Source organism: Macaca nemestrina, chromosome 5 (genome assembly GCF_043159975.1).
Source record: "Macaca nemestrina isolate mMacNem1 chromosome 5, mMacNem.hap1, whole genome shotgun sequence".
Lineage (NCBI taxonomy): Eukaryota > Metazoa > Chordata > Mammalia > Primates > Cercopithecidae > Macaca > Macaca nemestrina.
Window position 1 is genome coordinate 144482236 of NC_092129.1, and position 19417 is coordinate 144501652.

Genomic DNA, 19417 nt, shown 5'->3' on the forward strand with positions numbered 1-19417 from the left:
ACATAAAATTAAAAAATAGCCAGGCATGGTGGTGCATGCTTGTAACTACTTGGGAGGCTGAGGTAGAAGGATCACTTGAGCCCAGGAGTTGGAGGCTGCAAGGAGCTATGATCACACCACTGCAGTCCAGTCTGGGCAGCAGAGTGAAAATGTGCTCTAAAAATAAAAATAAAAATATCAATTAGGCTGGGCACAGTGGCTCATACCTATAATCTCAGCACTTTGGGAGGCAAAGGTAGGAGGATCACTTGAGACCAGGAGTTCAGGACCTGCCTGGGCAACATAGTGAGACTGTGCCTCTACAAAAAATATATAGTGTGCACCTATAGTCCCAGCCACTCAGGAGATTGAGGTGGGAGGATCACTTGAGCCTAGGAGTTGGAGGCTACAGTGAGCCTCCACTGTTTACATCACTGATTACTCCGCTGATCACACCACTGCACTCCAGCCAGGGTGACAGAGAAACACCTTGTCTCTAAAAATAGAAATGAAAAATAAAAATCTATTTGAAGTTACAGATTCTCCCATGAGCAGTGGTCAGCCGAACCAACTGGAGAGGAGAGCTAGAGGAAACTGGAAGGGTGATCTGGGGACATTTCTCTCCTAAACCAGTCTAAAGAACTTTGCCACCAGTGGGGCAGAGGCTACCTGGGATTGGGGGACTTGTGAAAAAAAACTAAAGATTAAAAGCCTCTAACTGCAGACTGACTCAGCCTGTTCTCTTCATGCTTTTTTGGGATTCACTTTGTCCAGTCTTAGAAATGTGCTGGACAAAGGAGGTGGGTGGGAGGGATATGCCCGCAGCCTAAGGAAACAACCAGTTAAAATGTTTACAGCAATCTTACGTTTTTCTGTTTGTTCAGGTTACTACTGTGGGATTGTGATGATCGAAGCTATAGCTACTACGTTGAGGTTTCTACCAACCAGCAACAGTGGACCATGGTTGCTGACAGAACTAAAGTCTCCTGCAAGTAAGTTGTGTCTTTTCAGGAATTTATTCCTATTGAAAAGACAGTCTTCCCAGTGGATTGGGAGGCTCCAAAGAAGAATCATAGAATCACCAAATTACATTCTTACTTGGAGATTGAAAACACACTCCAGTGATCTTCTCTTCAGTTTTGACTATTAAATACTTACATGAAATTTACTTGATGTCACCAAATACTTACATGAAATTTACTTGATGTTCTCTATTCTGTGGTGTGAATTTGACTCACACTTTTGAAAATGGCATGTGTGCCTAAATAGGGGAAAAAAGGATACTTTCCTTATGCAATCCTCTCTCAGAACCCTTCCGCTCCACCCTGCCACAGCACCCACCACACACCACACTTTTTTTTTTTAATACTTCAAGTTCTAGGGTACATGTGCACAACGTGCAGGTTTGATACATACATATACATGTGCCATGTTGGTTTGCTGCACCCATCAACTTGTCATTTACATTAGGTATTTCTCCTAATGCTATCCCTCCCGCAGCCTCCCACCCCCCAACAGGCCCCAGTATGTGATGTTCCCTTCCCTGTGTCCAAGTGTTCTCACTGTTCAACTCCCACCTATGAGTGAGAACATTTTTTAGGATTGTTTTCTTCCTTAGAGAACTTTGCTGAAGCAATATATACTTTAGTAGTTATTATGGAGCTCTATCCTATTCCCCACACTCATAGCATTCTCAGGGCTAGCGTCACTGTTTATTTATCTCATCTCGTTGTTAACTACGCTGTTACTCAAAGTAAGGAAAGCCTTGTACCTTATTTCTCCACATGCAGACAGAGGCATTTAATGCATATGGCACTGGGGCTGTTTGGACTTGTCTGCTTGCAGCAGAAGATAGGAAGAAGTCTGCGGGTTCTGAGCAGCCTAGAATCATGGTACATGAAAAGAGCTCAGTGCCTGTTTGTGTCGAGCCAGAATCTCTAAGAGGCAAGGTGGAGCAAATGCATTTCTCCTTTTCTTTTCTTTTTTAAATTGAGATATAATTCACATACCATAAAATTTACCCTTTTAAAGTGTACAATTGAGTGGTTTTTAGTATATTCACAGTGTTGTGCAACCACCACTGCTATCTAATATTCCAGAACATTTTCATCACCCCAAAAAGAAACATTTTCTCCATTAGCAGTCACTGCCCATTTCCCTCCAACTCTCCCAGCCCCAGCATCCAATAATCTACTTTCTGTCTTGTCTTTATGGATTTGCATGCTCTGGACATTTCATATAAATGGAATTGTATAGTATGTGACATTTTGTTTCTTGCTTCTTTCACTTAGCATAATGTTTTCAAGGTTCATCCGTGTTGTAGCATATATCCGAATTTCATTTCTTATGGCTGAATAGTATTCCATTGTATGCATATACCACATTTGTTTATCCATTCTTCAGCTGATAAACATTTGAATGGTTTCCACTTCTTGGCTATTATGAATAATGCTGCTATGAACATTTCTGTACAAGTTTTTATGTGAACATATATTTTCGATTCCTTTGGGTCTACATCTGAGAGTAGAATTGCTGGGTCATAGGATAACTCTGCGTTTAACTTTTTGAGGAACTGCCAAAATTTTTCACAGCAGCTGCACCATTTTACCTTCCCACCATCAATGTTTGAGGGTTCTAATTTTTCCACATTCTCACAAGTACTTGCTATTGCCCATCTTTTTGACCATAGCCATCCTAGTGGGGATGAAGTAGCATATCATTATGGTTTTCATGTGCATTTTCCTCATGGCTAATGATGTTGAGCATCTTTTCATGTGCTTACTTGGGGTGGGGGCAGCGTCTCACTCTGTTGCCCAGACTGGAGTGCAGATCAAGGCTCACTGTACCCTCAAACTCCTGGGCTCAAGTGATCTTCCCACCTCAGTCTCCCAGGCAGCTGGGACTATAGCTGCGTGCCACTGTGCCCAGCTAATTTTTTTTTTTTTTTTTTTGTGGAGATAGCACCTTACCTTGTTGCCTAGGCTGGGCCAAGATTTGTTAACAGTATTAATGATGACTTGTTTAATGCAGTGTCTGACACCATCACCATTATTATTTTAGTAATTATCAGCATATATATATATATATATGTTGGTTAGGTTAACTCTTGCTACTGTAACAAATAAGCTTTAGTATTTCGGTGGCTTAACACAATAATTTATTTCTGTCATGGGACAGCCCGTGTGTGTGTTCATAGTTAAGTGATTTTCCCAGAAGTGACTGAGGAACCCAAGCAGCTTCTTTCTTGTGGTTCTGCCATCTAGTTCCTCCTCAGCATCAGCCACATTTAGCTGGCAGGAGAAAGAATAGAGAGGGTACACCTAGTTCTGAAAAGCCGTGCTTTACGGGTAGCATAGATGACTTCCACTAACATGCCACTGAGATAAACTAGTCACATTGCCATACTAGATGCTGATATGGCTGGGAAATGTAGTCAGTTCCTGGTTGGGTAGCCACTTCCCAGTGGAGCACAGATCTTATAACCATCCCAGCCTCTTCTTCCAGAAGCAGAGCTAAGTTTTAAATCCAGGTTCTTGCCACTATACCACATTGCCTCTTAGGACTCAAAACTCTGCTAAAGAAGACTGTACCAAGCTAGATGATGAAAAGGGGGAAACAAAGTGGTTAATTTATCCCAAGCTCCTGGAACCCTTTTTATAAAATAGAAGGGCCTCCACGGCCCATGAACAACTATGCATTTGTCTTCCCAGAGTCTTTGCTAATTGGGTCCACAGCTCCCAGACCAGACCTTGTACTTCCTCAAAGCTTGTCATCTTGTACGTGTCTTACCCACCACGGGTCTCTTTTGTCACTTATTGTTGTAAACTGGATTCCTCTTCTCTTTTATGTCCCTCTGTTAAAGGTTGACATGGTTTGGCTCTGTGTCCCCACCCAAATCTCATCTCGAATTATAATCCCCATGTGTCGAGGGAGGGACCTGTGATCCCCATGTGTTAAGGGAGGTGACTGGATCATGGGGGCAATTTCCCCCATGCTGTCCCCATGATATTGAGTGAGTTCTCATGAGATCTGATGGTGTTAGAAGTGTTTGGAAGTTCTTCACTCTTCTCTCTCCTGCTGCCTTGTGAAAAAGGTGCTTGCCTCCCCTTCACCTTCTGCCATGATTGTAAGTTTCCTGACGCCTCTCCAGCCATGTGAAAATGTGAGTCAGTTAAAGCTCTTTGTTTATAAGTTACTCAGTCTCAGATATTTCTATATAGTAGTGTGAAAATGGACTAACACAAAGGTACTATACAATGTGGGTGTTTTGTTGTTGTTGTTGTTGTTGTTGTTGTTGTTTGAGACGGAGTCTCACTCTGTCACTCAGACTGAAGTGCAATGGTGTGATCTCAGCTCACTGGAACCTCTGCCTCCCAGGTTCAGGTGATTCTCCTGCCTCAGCCTCCCAAGTAGCTGGGATTACAGGTGTGTGCCACTGTGCCAGGTTAATTTTTGTATTTTAGTAGAGACGGGGTTTCACCACGTTGGCCAGGCCAGTCTTGAACTCCTGACCTCAGGTGATCCGTCCACCTTGGCCTCCCATAGTGCTGGGATTACAGGCATGAGCCACCGTGCCCGGCCCAGTGTGGGTTTTTAACAAGAGCCAATTGACTAACTATTGATCAGGTACATGTCATATTCATTTTGTATTTAGTTAAATGGGGACTTTTCTGGTTTCAAAGTCTCGTTCACTCATTAGATCCTCTTCTAGTAGCTTTGCATTAAATTATCAACATATTTTTCTCTTTTTAAACTTTTTTATTGGTGGATTTAAATAATTTATATGTTTTTAACTTTGTATTTTAGCACTTAGATGGGATAGCAATGTTTTACAAATTATTAAATAAATAATACATTAGAAGAAGAGAAATAGTAGTAAGAAGGCAAATGCCTGTTAACCTTGTAAGAATCAATGGAACCAGAGGTTATGATTTTATGTTTATAAGCGTAACTTGAATGTATTGTACCTCCCTTTTTCAAGTTAGGCCTTAAGAAATGTAGAAGATATGTAAATGATAAAAGGCAAAATGTTTTTCTTTTTAACTAATATGCTACAGAGCAGACCTCAAGAGAGGATTCTGTTAGTTTCAAGAATTGTAGTCTGCTCTTTATTGAAATAGAGTAAGTGAGTTTATAAATGAAATTATATGGAGTTTTCGAAGATCATAGCTCCACCTCTTGATAGCATTCTACCTAGTAAAGAAATCAAAACATAGATATTTGCTGTCCTCTGAAAAATCCCTGGGGAATGAGATTCTCCAGTGTCTCTGTTAGTTTCTCTGCACCAGGAGTGGGATATTTTCCTTCATAGTAGCTCTCCTAAGTCTCTTGGTTTGTTTTCGGGATAAGCAGTTATTTTCTATTATAGATAACTCTGTTTTTATAGTGACTAATTTTTTAAAATTACATTTTACCCCTCTTTCTTCATACAATCTAATCCTGTACCCTTTGACCTGTACCCTGTATTTTAAAAGCTCTCGCTTTTTTTTTTTTTTGGAGACAGAGTCTTACTGTGTCACCCAAGTTGGGGTGCAGTGGCGTAATCTTGGCTCACTGCAGCCTCCACCTCCCAGATTCAAGTGATTCTCTGGTCTCAGCCTCCCAAGTAGTTGGGATTACAAGCACATGCTACCATGGCTGGCTAATTTTGTGCATTTTTAGTAGAGATAGGGTTTCACAATGTTGGCCAGGCTGGTCTTGAACTCCTGACCTCAGGTGATCCACTCACCTTGGCCTCCCAAAATTCAGGCGTGAACCACCGCGCCTGGCTGAAATATTTTTATAGTCAAGAAGTTTTAAAAACTGAAAAAATGGTCAAAAGCAGACTGGCCGCAGTGGCTAACACCTGTAATCCCAGCACTTTGGGCAGCTAAGATGGGCGAAAGCTCATCTTTAAAAAAAAAAAAAAAAAATTCACACCTCTTTTCTTAACAACTTTACTAACTCCTTGATATAAAACAAATGAGAAATTTAGCTCATTTAACCATCCCTCATTTTTGTTAGTTATGTTTTTTAGTTCTGTTAGTATTTATCTTTTACAATTAAATAATATACTTAAACCTCTATTATTATAATAATTTTTTTTTTTTGAGGCGGAGTCTCGCTTTGTCGCCCAGGCTGGAGTGCAATGGCGTGATCTTGGCTCACTGCAAGCTCCGCCTCCTGGGTTCACGCCATTCTCCTGCCTCAGCCTCCCGAGTAGCTGGGACTACAGGCGTCCGCCACCACGCCCGGCTAATTTTTTATATTTTTAGTAGAGATGGGGTTTCACTGTGTTAGCCAGGATGGTCTCGATTTCCTGACCTCGTGATCCTCCCGCCTCGGCCTCCCAAAGTGCTGGGATTACAGGCGTGAGCCACCGTACCCGGCTAAACCTCTATTATTTTTTTTTTTTTTCTGAGACATAGTCTCTCTCTGTCACCCAGGCTGGAGTGCAATGACGTGGTCTCAGCTCACTGCAACCTGTGCCTCCTGGGTTCAAGTGATTCTCCTGCCTCAGCCTCCTGAGTAGCTAAGATTACAGGGGCACACCACCACACCTGGCTAATTTTTGTAGTTTTAGCAGAGGGGTTTCACCAACGGGATTTCACCACATTGGTCAGGCTGGTCTCGAACTCCTGACCTTGTGATCCACCCGCCTTGGCCTCCCAGAGTGCTGGGATTACAGGCGTGAGCCACCACGCCCAGCCTAAACCTCTATTTTTTGATCCATCAGTTATAAACAATATTTCTTGACTCTTTACTACGTTGATGAAAAAATTGCCACCCACTACATTTCCCTCTATTTTTCCCTTTCTACTTCTCATCTTCTGTTAGCTGCTTTACTATATTGACATTGTGATACTTATTTTTTGTTCTGTAACTTATAGTTAAATCATCTATGTGTTAACTATAAATTGATCCTGAAAAGGGAAAAGCACTAAGATCTCATTATAATATAATGATTATATAAACATTGTTCATGACAGATCTAGTAATTGGTTGGATCTAGAGTTAGGAAAATGTTATTCTATGTCAGTAAACCTGTTCCCCTCTTGGAAGAATTGTACTGTTCTGATGAAGCAGATTAGATTTCCTTACAAGTGCTCAAAATTATTCTACATTTTAAGTAGCTTCCTGTTAGACAGCTTTTTGTTTTCTGGAAGTTTCTGATTAGTTTTTTCCTGTTGCAGAATCTTCTGAAGCATACTGTTTGTTCATTGGTTGATTTTGAACAGATTGTTTATGTCTGCGATCCTAAAATTTCTTCTTTCCTATCATTGGTAACACTGTTTCCTCAATTTCATTTTCTTTTTGTGGAATGTAGGTAAATGGTTTAAAAAAACAAAACAAAACAAAACAAAAAAACCCTTTCCCTTTGCTTGAGATATTGACCTCGGGCCTCTGTTAGTTTTCTAGACCTGTCCCCGTGAAAACCTGATTGTAGTGGAATGTCTGCGGCGTTATAAGCAACATTGCTTATGATTTTAAAAATTACCCCTGAAATGGTACATTGCATGTGGCCTGGGAGAACTGTAAATATCTGGTCAGAAACTATAGATCCTTGTGCTTCCCTGAGTGCAGAGACTTTTGTAATTGGGCTTATTCCTTGCGATTCTGGGATCTGTGCTTATGGAGCTGTCACAAGAAGTATTAGTTTCTATTTGGAATGTGAGGCTTCTAAGCCAGAGCAGCTCCACAGTCACCGGTTGTTGAGTCTTATATACTCTTTTTTTTCCTTGAGTCTTATATACTCTCTGTTTTTTTTTTTTTCTTGATTCTTAATGCTCTTATTTGAGGTGTCACCTGCAGGCCAAAAAGAATAGCCCCCAGACGGTTGTGTTGACTGCTACAAAGACTGCCGAAGGGAAGAAATACCTGGTGCTGTGCTGGGAGCTTGCTGTGTTTCCCGTTCTGTCTCCTAGGTGAATCTAAAGCCAATTATGGCTTGTTTGGGTCTGTTGAGCCTGAATATTTAGTTAAAAAGATTGCTATAATCCCAGCACTTTGGGAGGCTGAGGCAGGAGGATTGTTTGAGGCCAGGAGTTCAAGACCAGCCCCAGCAACATAGTGAGACCCTGTCTCTACCAAATAAATAAAATGTGAGGAAAAAAAAAAAAAAAAAGCTAGATATCATGGCACACACCTGTAGTTGCGGCTACTTAGGAGGCTGTGGAGGGAGGATTGCTGAAGCCCAGGAGTTCGAGGTTATAGTGAGCTAAGATCACACTACTGCGCTCCAACCTGGGTGACAAAACAAGACCCTGTCTCAAACAAAGAAAGAAAGATCACTCATGGCCATTGCACAGAATAAATCTATGGGTAATTTTTTTTTCAGAAAAGGGAAATAGAATACAAATTTTCAGAAGCCCAGCATATCTGAATCATAGTTGGACTGGGTATAGAATTCAGTTTTTTTCAGAAGTCTAACAGCTTGGATTTATTGCTATCTCGTATCTAATGTTGCAGATGAGAAATCTGATGTCAATCTGATTCATATTCTTTGTAGTAATTTATTTTTCTCTATAGAAGCCTTTAGGATCTTCTCTTCACCCCTGGTAGTCTCAAATTTCACAATGACATGGCTGGATGTGGGTCATTTGTCATTATCCTGCTCAGTTTGCTTCGGTATGGAAATCTGCCCAGTTCTCCTCGATTTATAAATGAGTAATATTTCATGTGCATATCATTTTCTCAAAATTCACCAAAATTTTTCATTTACTGATGTCCTCTCCAATTTGCAACCTTTTTGAATGTATTCTCTTTGCATTTCTTTGGTAGCATGTCAGTGGTTTCCAGGAAGGGAGAGCGAACTGTGCCTACGATGTCAGCCATCTTGGATCTGAAGTCCCAAAATCACTGCAGCATGGGCTGACTTGTAGTCAGCTGTCGATAGTCCCCAGTGACCCCAAGTCATTTTCCTTACCTTTCATGTGCTTGGCTGTGCCTCTGCCATGTTATATAGCTGTCGTGTTTCCTGCCAGTGTACTCCCTCACATATTGACCTCATTTGCATTCATTTTTTAAACAATTTCTTTGTTTTGTCATGGTCCTGTTGGATAGTAATTCTGTCTGCCAAAGTATTAGTGACCCCAGCCATCATCTATCCAAAACTGTGCCCTTCCCAAACATTTTGGCAAATACAAACGATTAGATAAAAAGAATTAGGGAATGAAAATTTTTTTTCCACTGGGGAATTCTATAGTCCTAATATGGAACTACCTAGTCTTTCTAGCTTTTAGATTCTAATTTTATCACAGACTTTCTATATCCTGCCAGATTTACCATCTAAATTCCCTTCTGAATAAACTTTTCCCCCAATCTAGGTGTTTATTAAAAATGATGCTGCAAAGAGTTTTTTTAATAACTTAAGGAAATACATAAGTAAGCTGTTTTAAAAGCAGTGTACAAAATTATAGAAGTATTATCATAAATAGGAAGAATTATGGAAGAAGAAAACCAAAAGGAAATATGCCAAAATATTAATAATGGTTGACTTTGTATAGGGGATTGTGGGAATTATTTCTAATTTTCAATATTTTTCTGACCAATTTACATGTATTTCTTTTAAAATCTAAAAACACTTTATTTGAAAAAAAATTTTTTTTTTTTGCTAGAGCCATAAGTGTTTTATAGATGCTTGTCCTTGCCATTATTTGAGTAGCAGATGCTGGCAGAGTGGCATGGTTTATTCGCTGCCAGCAGTAAATCAACAAAATTAAGTGCTATACATAGCAATATCCCAGCGGCTCTTCAGAACCTTGCCATTTAGCCCAAGCACGAGTTGTGCTTCCCCGGAAAGGACACTCCAGCCACATTTTCCTTATGCTTCTCTCCATGGGCTCCTTAAAGCCCACTTCTCCAAGAGTACTTTCTTCTGCCTTTCCCCAGGACACCCAAAGTTCATTCCCATCTGAGTTTGCCCTCTCAAAGGGCCCTGGCCTACTTGGGGGGTTGGAGCACCTCCTTGGAGCAGGCAATCTCTACAGCATCCTAATGTTGGGAAGTTTCTCCCCTGTGCCTTCCCTGAGAAGCACCTTGACTGTCTGTGTGCCACCTGGGAAGACCTGTGTGGAGCCGACCCGTCTGCTGCCTGGTCTCCAGCATGATTATATTCACATCCGAGAAGCACTGTGTGTCCCCTTGCTAAATGCACTGCTGCTTAGTCCTGGGATCTGTCTCTGTGTCTGCTATTTATTCTCTAGGAATCTTAGAAAGAGGAACATGTTTCTTCTTCTAAGTGCTGCAGTGGCTGAGGACAACAGTATAAATTAAAGGTGGAGAGTTATAGCCTCAGTAAAGTCTTCCAAAATATAGCAAGATTGAAAAATGATACATTTAAAACCTAGAGACAATTTACTTTGCCTGTGATTTTTTTTTTTTTTTTTTGCATCTTCTTTGCCATTGTTAGTGACAATGTTGAGAAAGGTTTGTTATTTTTTTTTTTTTTTTTGCCTGCTTTCTTTCTTAATCTAACACTTAACAAAAACTTTGGGGTAGTTCTAGGAGGTCACTGCTAACCATGTGATTTGGAGGTTTGTGTAAAGAACTTGATGTCACAAATAAGATGCAACAGAAAGACAGCAGGATATAAAGGAGGAAATGTCTTCCTCATTGATACTAATGATGATGAGACATAGTTCATAGTTGGGTGACACGTTAGTTTCCAAGAAGATTGAAGCACTTGACTGTCGCGTAGATCCCATATTGGTAATAACAGACAGGGCTGTTGTCCTGAGATTTTTCTGCCCTACAAGGTTGGAGGAGTGTGTTTGCTTGTTCCTTCGAGAAGTGTGAGCCAATTAATGAGCTCTGGTTGTGTAATTGTCACTTTTGAAATGCTCGATGAAGATTTTATTTTTCTCTTTTCATACTTAATTCATTTTTCTACATAGCATTTGACAGTAATGAAAAAAGCCAGTCATGTTCTTTTCTGTTTTTTTTTTTCTTAAAGGGCAAACATTGGTGTTAATTTTGTCAAGAGTTTTAGAACTTGAACAATGAAGAAACATGTACCTGTAAGAGGAATGGTTTCAAAAAATGAAAAATGAAGAAAATAGCAGAATTTAGACAACACACACACACACACACACACACACACACGTGCACACACGTCAAGTCTGACCCTAGGCAGATCCTTGTGTTAACGATGAGAGATCAGCAGGCTTGCCCTATAGAAGTCATCTATATGTTAGGCCACACTTGGAGACACCGGTTACACTTGTTTATGGGGTTATGAAGTACCTAAAGCTGATGATTATTTTAGAATAGAAAATAGCAATAAGGAGTCAGCCAGTCATACCTGCACATTTAAAGGGAACTTATCTTTGGTATTGCAGGAAGTTTTTATTAAAAATTTACCCAAACATTGGGAGGCATGTGGAAAGTAGATTTTGATGCTAAGTGTGTGAATTGCCTGAGTTCTAAATTTAGAGCGGTCAGCAGATCCTGTGGACCCCCAGTGGGAGGCTCCTCTCCACCCAGAACATTTGGAAGTTAAAGGAGCTAGAAGGAAATGAAGTCCTCTTGGGTAGCAAATGATCAGGAAGAAAAATCTGAGAGCTCCCATTTCCCTCTTTCTTACTTAACCCAGGAGCCACGTTATTCTGTGAGGGTAATAATTTTTTCCATGCCTGTTAAAAAAAAAAAATGAAACATAGCTCAATAAAACTTTCTCAGTGAGCTGTGTGAGCACACAAAATGTACATGGTCAGAAAGACTTTTTATTTTACTATGGACATAACTTTCTTATTAATATTATATTCAAAATGATTAAAAATAAATCAAGATCACATTAGTTCACCTACCATCATCACTCAGCTGTTCCACTCCACTCTACTGACCTCCCCACATTCCCTCTGTGCCCTCCCATGAGTATACTCACTATAGGCAGGTGGCACATTTCAAGCACAACTCTAGTATCGTCCTGCTTAGGACCCTGCACTGCTTCCTGCTGCTCTCTGAATCAAGACCAGAATTCTTTGTGTGGCCTAGAGTGCCCTACACAATCTGGCCCCCCGCCTCTCCATACTCCCCCTGCATCCCTCTCCCTGTTCCCATCTCCCTGGCATCCTCTGTTTTCCCACCATCCATCATGCTCTGTCCTCCCACAGAGCCTTTGCATATGCCATGCTGGCCTCTGTCTGGAGCCCACCCTCGGCCCTTTGTCTCATTAACCACCCCCACTTATCCTTTTCTTCTCAGCTCAAGGGCCACTTTTCAGGAAAGTTTGCCCTGACCACCCATCTTGATCAAATCACTGTGTTATCCCCTCTCATAAAACCAAGCTACTTTTTTTCATAGCCCTTGTTGCCGTTTGCAATTCCCCATTCCATAGCATGGCTGTTAAGTTACTGTTCTTCTCCACCAGAAGGTAAGCTCCAGGAGAGCAGGGATTTGGTGTTTTACTCACTCTTTGATCCATAGTAGTAGCCTAGCAAGGACCTAACACTTGTAGGGGTCAGTATGTACTTGATCTGAATGAATAGAAGCATGCATGCCATTGCTCTGTCTCCAGTCATGTATGCATGTTGGTTTCGTTTGTCTTGTTACTGTCTGGAGGTATCATTGTCACAAAGCCCAATCAGGACGTTTGTCCATTCCAGCTCAGATGCTGTCACATGAGGCAAGGAAGAGTTTATGGGAGACAATAACAGTTGCCCCTGATGATATAGTCCTTGTAAACTACACATGTGTCTTCCTAACTTCTCTGTATTAACCCATTATTGATCTGTCATCCTTGGCTCATTTATAGCATTATTCCACAAGTTTTAATTCAGTATTGCCAGAGGCTCAGTTTTCTTTGGTTTTTACATCTATCATTGCCCCTCACGTTAATGACTTGGATCCCCTAGTAACAGTTTATCACTTCAAGTTGGTTACTGGCTGGAAGTCCATTACCTTTATTTTTAACCACTCATAGAGAGAGTAAAATTTATTTTTATGGAGGGGCCAAGTGCTTTTAAAACTCTTTGCCAGCTGTGCCCCTTTCAATTCAGAAATTGATTTGATTTAAAATCCCGAGTTTGTCTGGTTAATGTTTCAGTTGCTTCTCTGGATTTTTAGAGTAAAAGGTTAAAAAAAAAAAAAAAAAAGCCCAACCTTAAACTCTGAAGAGGGACTCTAAACTGCTTGCCAGAGCATCACATGTACCTCTTCCAGCAGGAAAGAGTCTGTTCAATAGAACAGACCTCACTCTGGAATCCTAGAGCTCGCTGTACCTCTCATGGTCTCAGGATGGCTGCAGAGGGTCCAGCCCACCACCACCCAGTGAGGTGCTCAGTCAGCAACCTTACCATGACAAAGCCTTGATTAACCCCTTCCCTGAAATGGGCAGTACAGACAAGGGACCTGCTGCACATAATCTGTCAGTCACATAATCCCAAGGTAGGTAAGCAAACGGAGCAGCAGATACCACAGTAACAGTCAGCATGGGCATCTGCAAAAACAGGAAAGTAGAGCCTATTTATTGGTCAGTGAATAAAGATAACAGAAAGGAAAGGCATGGGAGTTTCGATCTTACCTTCTTAAAATGACCTGCCTCAGTTTACTAAATTGTAATCAGAAGTCAGCAGCCAGCCTCTGGATCTAATGAGAAGGCTCTGTTTTGGTAATTATGCCACGATTGATGCTTGCTCAGCTCTATCCTAGAGCACTAAGAGGCTCGTGTTTTCTTCCAGAGTTTAAAAAAGAAGGAAAAAGGCATTTTTATGAATTCAGGGGTCCAGCATGCACATAGAGTCACCATTTAGCTCGTTCTCTTGGCTTCAGCTGTCTCTTTCATTCATATTTTCCGTTGGCTCCTTCTAGAATGGTTTCTCAAACACAACTTGTCTCAAACTAAAGTCATCATTGTCATTCTCCATAAAGCAGATACACTCCTTTGGTGTCCCTGCTTTTGTTGTTGTAGCTCCCTTCCCCTGGGCGTCACTTACCTCTTTGAGTCTTTCTTCTTTGCCCTACACAGTCAGTCAGGTGCTATATCCTTTCTGTTATATCCTTTCATCTTTTATTTCTATTCCCATTGCCTCCCTCCATATTCAGACCTTCATACTTCTTTCCTGGAGTATTTATGGTAGCTTCTAGTGAATTTCCCTCAATACTATTGCAGAGAATTTCTATACTCTACATCTGTTGCTGTTCTAGAGTCTAGAACACTATTGCTAGGTTGTCGTTGCTGTGATTCCTTAATCCCTGTACAGGGACCTTCAGTGATCCACTAAGGAAAGCCTCAGATCCTTACCTGGATCATCTTCTATCTCTACATGACCAGCTCTCCCTAAACATCTTGGCTTTAAATATTCTGCTTCCTGTTAAACCACATGTCCAGACTTCAAATATATAATTACCATATCTCTCTGACTCTAACCAGACTTTCTAACCTTTATCTCTGTAATTCTCTCTTTACAGTCCTTATATTCCTACTTTCCTTTCAGTCTGGCCTAATCACTACTGTTAAATGAGCCCATGCTTTAGGTCAGCTGATTATTTTTATTTGCTTTGGCTGATCTTCAGGTCTCCACCTATTCAGTGTTCCCTTGAAGACCCAGCCAAATGCTCTATGAGTTCTTCTTGATCTTTCTCCTCCCAAACACAGGTGATCGCTCCATTATGTGAATGTCTACTGTCATTGGCATGCATATAACTTGATACATTTACTGTTTCTTGGGTTTGTTTCAGAAAAGGGAAGAAATAAGGGCCTAGTCCAGGAGAAAGGTTACTTTTAAAAATCTGGCCATTTTTCAAGGTACATTGGGATTTATTCCCTTGGAAGTATAGGACCAGCTTTTCCCAGAGTCATCTCTGTAGGTCTGTAATCAAATGCACAACTTTGATTCAGTCTAATATTTGGTCAGTGACCCTAGTGGGTAGAGGCTCATACTATTAATACATTGTGAAGGACAATTCTGAGGAGACAGGAAGACATTTCTTCTCTGAAGGAACTTATAGGTTATACAGAACATTTGGGAACCACTTTGCATGTGTACACACATACATATGCACACACACAATGTAAAATACAAAACAAGATCCTAGAATCAAACGATACTATAACTGATAGAAGTACCTTGGAAATCGTAGTTCAAGCCTCCCATTTTACAGATAAGACAGCGGTCACAGGTGCCTTTCCCAAGTTCTCATCTAGTGGCAAGCCCTGGATTAGAACCCAGGTCTCCTGATTCTGAGTCCATTTTCCCCAGAATTTTGCATGGCCTATAAGACCACAGTAAACATACAAAATCAGATGTATAAGTACTGTAAGTATATAAACATTATCAGAGTATGGGATGGAGTTAGGGAAATCCTTCTGAAAAGATGCATTTTGAGCCTGCCCATCTGCTACTGGCTCATGTTGTGGCTGGAATGACTGGTGACTTCCCAACCCAAGGAGCCTATAAACTTCAGATTTTAAAATCACATAAAGGTACAAGTCAAATATCCACCTTCCAGAGGTATGATGAAGACTACGGATTACAGAGAAATCCACCTTTATTTCTATATGATTTCCTACCTTGCTGTCACTACTACTTCCACAGAATATTAATTTGTCCAGCCTATTAGCTGTATCATAATTCATACTTTAAAATTGGTTTTAAAAGTATAGCTTCTACACCAGTGGTCAAATCTAGATTATCTAGGGGTTCATTATTCAGGTTGTAGAGTATATTAGCCTGTTTTTCTTCCCTTTTCCTTCCTATTGCCTACTTAAAAAAAAATCATTACGCTGTTCATTAGGCCATTTATTAGACTATTTCCTTCCATGAAAAGAGACTTGCATATGTGGTTTTTTTCCCTGTGTTTTAAGCCAAGCTCTATAAAGCATATTTTCCCCACAGTTGACATTTTCTTTTCACTATCCCTTGAAATGGAATGTAAGTGAATTTCACCATGGTGTTGTAAATTATGTACTGAGTATCAGTAATAAACATTTCTTACAAAGTTTTAAAGTATAGTTTCAAAGTGGTGATCATCTGGAATTGCACACATTTACCAGCTGCTTTGGAGCAAGTTTGTGAGTGCTTTCTGCTCATACACTTTTCACTTCTTTCTCCAAATTTATACAACAATATGGAGCCCATGTAATAAACCTAAATGGAGTGAAAGAATGTTTGTATTCCTAGTAATGTGGCTTAGCAGTCTTGACCTGATGAGTGGTCATCTTGTTCGACCTTCTACCTCCAGGCAATGTTGCACATTAAATTTGTCCCAGAGTTCGTGGTTTTCCTCAGATGAGGAAGACTGGATACTACCGCTGGCCTCCTCATCTTCGGTTCTCAGAGCCGCAGTGTAAATTTCTGCTGTTAGGTGATTCTCAGGCAAAGGAAGATAGCACATGTTGGTACTGCTCTATTAGAGGAGAGTAACTTGTTTATATTGTTCTTTTTTCCTTCCTGATTCTCTGGGGAGTTACTGAATTCTCTGTAGGATTTAGCAGTGGACATATAAGCTTAATAGAAATTCTGATGCTTGGGCTTTGAAATGTATAGTCTTTTCTCTAGGGTATGCTGAGGGTGGGAGAAGGAGGGGCTCCTGGAAACTTGTTGGTTTCACATTTCTGAATCTTCAGAATTCATTTTTCCTAATTAAAATCAAAACCCAAATCTACATTAATCTAGTGTCAGGGTCATAGATTTAAACCAACAGGACTTCAGGGTTGGTGTTCTCAGAGCACCATTGAGCCCCTCATATCACAGCCTCTGCCTGTTTGAGGGTGAATCTAGTAGGCTAATTGAAAGCCCCAATTGCCCTGTGAAGACAGAGCCACAATAACATTAAGAAGTAATCAAGTTTTTAGTTAGACATGGCACGTACTGTGAATCTACAATTACAGATGCCTTCATTTTTTAATTTCTAGTCTGATTTTCAAATTTATACCTTCACATTGCTTTAATATGGTGTTCTTACATTAATATTAATTAACTTTATAAATTTCTGAGGAGATGAGAAGGGAACACAGGGCACAATTTTCTAAGCTTTTCATTTTTGGGGATAGAACCACTGATATTTTCAGGCAGTATTTTCTTCTTTTGCTATTTCCTTAATTAAAATTATCATTCAACTACTATTGAATCATTTCCCTGCCAGGAACCCTAAACTGTAGGGCATGGGCTTATGTGAACTCAAAAGTCTGGTATTTATCTAGGCATTAATTTAGTGGACATATTTTGAGCCACTGCTTTAGGTCAGGCTCTGTGCTGGGCACTTCCCTCCTCTCATGGGCTCACTAATTAAGCCTTCCCAATTGGCTCAGGACCAGCTGAGACTAAGGGGCCTTGATCCAAATGCAAATAGAGGCATTTGTGGATTCTGACACATGTAGTTAGACCATCTCTTCTCTGAGTGACTCAGTAGGGATAACATTTATGGGAGTAGGCAGCATGCTAAATCTGGAAGCCTTGGTGGATACGTGAAAATCACTCTTTCTCTCTTCAGCCTGCTGGAGGGAAGTTCAAGTGTGCCTTGAGCTCAGATCTTCCCAGAGATGGCAGGATAGCAGCCTGCACGCTCAGCCAGTCCACTCCTTTGTTACCTTTTGTATTGCCAACAATACCCTCGGCTATCGGGAGGCTTAGTAAATTGACCGTGTTTTGTTACACTCCTGTGCCAGTGCCAGGCTGCTCTTTCTGATAAGGTAAGTGTGACGTTCAGTTTGTGATGAGCACTTGCAGTTTCTGTAAATGTAATGCTGTATAATAAGCAGTAATTTTCCACTGGTCCTTGATAACAGGAGGTTTCTGTTTGGCTTTTAGTGACAGCAAAAATGTAGGTGTTTTCTCCCTCCACCAATACGATGAATTTCCCAGAGGCATCTTTTTTCACAAGATAGATTATTAGCAAGTTGTTTCCTAAGCTTGACCAAAATGTGTAATGGTTAATCTTGCCTTTTTAAAGCCAAAGTCAAATATATTGGCTCTGAAGTAGCCATTTATAATAAAATGACTATATAGAGTCTTAAGCTCCTTTTAGCTGTCTCCTAGCTGTGCTTTTACTCGAGGGTTTGGTATCTTGAAGCTTAGCCCAATAGCTTGGGTGATAAAACTGTCACATCTCAAGTTATTGTTTTAAAGTTCCTATAAGAGATTATATCTTTTTTTTTTTTTTTTTTTTTGAGACGGAATCTCGCTCTATCACCAGGCTACAATGCAGTGGCACGATCTCAGCTCACTGCAACCTTCATGTCCCGGGTTCAAGCAGTTCTCCTGCCTCAACCTCCCGAGTAGCTGGGACTGCAGACGTGTGCCACCATACCCAGCTAATTTTTGTATTTTTAGTAGAGATGGGGTTTTACCATGTTGGTCAGGATGGTCTCGATCTTTTGACCTCGTGATCTGTCCACCTCGGCCTCCCAAAGTGCTGGGATTACAGGGATTACAGGTGTGAGCCACCACTCCTGGCCAAGAGATTACATCTGAAGTGTAAAGTGAACTCGCCCTAGATGACTTGGTGTCCTTACCTGAGAGAGGAAGAGGGCCTTTTATGTTCTGTACTCTTCTCCTGAGTCCCACTCTGTTAAAATTGAATGGAGTAACCATACAAATGGACCCCTCCTCTCGGCCAAGGGCATTAAAAAGTTAGCCTGAAAAACTTGTTCAGACCATGATGGAAGTGGGGGTCGTACATGTCTCATTATACCCACTTCCCTCTTAGAATTCAGGAAAAGGAGACCAGCATTAACATCAACACAGATCTCAAGTCTGATAAGAAACATTTACAGTCTGTTCTGTCTGAAGCCTACTACTTGGAGGCTTCACCTGCATGATAAAACCTTGGTCTCCACGAAGCATACATTCCTTTCTGTTGATAATAACTCTCAACCAATTGCCAATCAGAAAATTTTTAATGACCTGGAAGCACCTGTCCTTGAGTTGCCCTGCCCTTCCAGATGGAACCAGTGTAAATCTTACATGTATTTGATTGATGTCTCACGTCTCCCTGAAATGTATAAAACTAGGCTGTGCCCCAACTGACCGCCTTGAGCACTTGTTCTCAGGACCTCCTGAGGGTTGTATCGCAGGCTGTTGGTCACTCATATTTGGCTCAGAATCAATTTCTTCAAATTTTTTGTTAAAAAAAGATTGAATGAGGTGCTTGCTGATTTTGTTTTGTTTTGTTTGTTTCATAAGAGACAAAGTACTGCTCTGTCACCTAGGCTTCCAACTCCTAGCCTCAGGCAATCCTCCTGCTTCCATCTCCCAAGTAGCTGGGACTATAGGCACATGCCACCATGCTCAACTAATATTTCTAATTTTTTATAAAATAGAGACAGGGAGTCTTTTTATTGCCCAGGTTGGTCTCGAACTCCTGGCCTCAAGCAGTCCTCTTGCCTCAGCCTCCCAAAGTGCTGGGATTATAGGCATGAGCTACCATACCTGGCTGATTTTTTTTTTTTTTTTAACATTGGAAAATACCATTGAGAAGGAAACAGACAAATGCTTTACTTTGTAACCCTCCCCACCTC

The 19417-nt window shown here is 40.8% G+C and overlaps 1 protein-coding gene across 5 annotated transcripts in view; it reads left to right on the forward strand.

Moving 5' to 3' along the window:
* LOC105474556 (BTB domain containing 9) overlaps window positions 1-19417 on the forward strand; it is a 479495-nt gene that overhangs the window by 387664 nt on the left and 72414 nt on the right. For all 5 annotated transcript variants that reach the window (XM_011729339.3, XM_071096011.1, XM_071096010.1 and 2 more), the window contains one exon: window positions 864-971. In XM_011729339.3, coding sequence (XP_011727641.1) covers window positions 864-971 — 108 coding nt within the window. The remainder of the gene's footprint in view (window positions 1-863; window positions 972-19417) is intronic.